The sequence below is a fragment of the Pipistrellus hanaki genome, assembly GCF_964339955.1.
Source record: "Pipistrellus hanaki genome assembly, chromosome: 8".
In the NCBI taxonomy this organism is placed as follows: Eukaryota; Metazoa; Chordata; class Mammalia; order Chiroptera; family Vespertilionidae; genus Pipistrellus; species Pipistrellus hanaki.
This window is the reverse complement of record NC_140510.1, coordinates 83208886-83210806: the sequence shown is the minus strand read 5'-3', so window position 1 is coordinate 83210806 and position 1921 is coordinate 83208886. Positions and strand designations below refer to the sequence as shown.

Sequence of the window (1921 nt, the reverse complement as noted above, 5' to 3'; positions counted from 1 at the left end):
ACTATTGAAGACAGGAGGACATAGTTCATGCTTCCAGGTCACTCGAATTGTTTAACAAAGAGAAAACAAAAGACCTGGAAAAATATTTAGTAAGGTATTTTGAAAAACTCATAAAGAAAAATACGTTTCTGACTATATATATCTCCATTTGGCATACACATCAGCAAATGCTTATTTGCCTGAGGTCCAGATAGGAATCAGAACGTAGTAAAACTAAAGGAAAAGACCAGGAGTGTATTAAAGCTGTCCTTGTGGTGTGCATTTGAGGGAGTGAGCAGCAGATAGGAATTGACCAAAGGGAAGAGTGTAGGTTTTTTTTTTTTTTTTTAGAAATTTGGCTGAGAGATCAAAGGAATAGAAGGAGGTTATCCATGAAGAGGAGAAAATATAAGATTCAGGGAAGACTGGTCCTGGAGGAGTCTGGACCCATTGGTCTGCCACGCATGGATGGAAAGGAGAGAGGATACTTCTTGCAAAAAGGAGAGTAAGCACAGTGACTTTTAAACAACATGGGATAAAAGGCTCTGACACCCACCAAGGTGAATACCCAGTCTGCGCCTGGTTGCATCTGTGGATGTGAAGCCATAGATAGGAAGGGCTGACTATTGAAAAAAAAAAAATCTATGAGTAAGTGAATAGTGTGGTTTAGACCTGTGCTTTCCAAGGGTCAACTGTCATTAGTGATGGCAATTGAGATAGCTGAGAACACAGGGAAGAGAAGTTGAAGGAACTCACTTTTTATAGAGCATGCAGGACTTGGAGAAGACTTGGGTGTGAACCCTGAGCAACCACTGCAAGGCCTGTGACCTCTCCATGTTGGGTTTTCCTGCTTGCGAAATGGGGGCATTCTACTTATCTTACAGTTTTGGAGCTAAATGACGTAGTGCATGTGAAAATGTCTAACGTTTTTTAATATATTCCTGTAATAAAGGGACAATTGAAGGGGAAAATCCCAAGCAATTAAACGAATATAGTTATTTACAGTCAACCAGAACCATTAAAAAAAATGATCTTTTCTGGTCACACGGGCAATGGGGGTAGCTTAGGAAATGTACCGGCAGAACCCACTAGAAGCATGGAGGTGTGTCAGACAGACAGTATGTTGTGTGCAAATCCCCTTTCAGGAAAGACTGTAAGCTTGTTCTCTTGGTTCATTTTCCACTTGTAGTAAATCATGAAGGTCCACAGATGATTATTATTTTTTAAGTCAACAACTCTTATTATCCTTCGCATATTTAATAGAACAGTGAATATAGCGAATGGGTCAGGGTGGAATAAAAAAATAACGCAGGTTTGAATACATAGCTCTATCACATTGGAAAGCAGGCTCCCCTGACCTCACGCACAGCAACTGCACTTGTCCGACGCTCCTTTGCAGACACAGCACTGGGCACACTGGGCACAGCCCATGGGGCAGCAGGACCAGCAGCTCTTCTTGCAGGAGGTGTATCTGCAGTCTTTGCATTTATAGGAGCGGGCACAGGTGCAGGAGCCACCAGTGGCACAAGAGTGGTGGGGGTACATTTCAAGCGGAGCTGGAGCAGGAGCTCCAAAGCAAGAGGAGAAGAGGCACTCAACGCTGGTGCAGCGTGAGGTCAAGGCCACAGGGTATTAAATACGAAAGGTGTGGTGGGCAGCGCCTGGGATATCAGTGTACTGGCGCAGTGGCAACATGTTTTGCGTAATTGCTTTAATAAGCTCTGGGCTTCAAAATACAAGCCATGTTGTTTCAGGAAGAGAGTTGCTTTCTTTTCATGTTAGGAGGCTGTGGTTTGGGCGACAGGCACAGAAACAAGCCATGAAGGATTTAGGAGACATTCCCTCCATTTATCTTGCCTCTCCTTTCACAATGATCGGCTGTCTGTTGAAGTTCTCTGTCATAATGAGATGTGTTCTCTAAGGTGAAAGGGGGCACAGGGCT

General features: G+C 43.7%; 1 protein-coding gene across 1 annotated transcript; it reads right to left on the bottom strand.

The window, feature by feature from the left end:
- Positions 1–1338: 1338 nt before the first annotated feature.
- Positions 1339–1524, bottom strand: LOC311626331 (metallothionein-1-like; the record flags this gene model as incomplete). Its single annotated transcript, XM_084891431.1, has 1 exon — positions 1339–1524. One exon carries the CDS (start codon positions 1522–1524, stop codon positions 1339–1341), a length of 186 nt encoding a protein of 61 aa, XP_084747557.1.
- Positions 1525–1921: the final 397 nt, after the last annotated feature.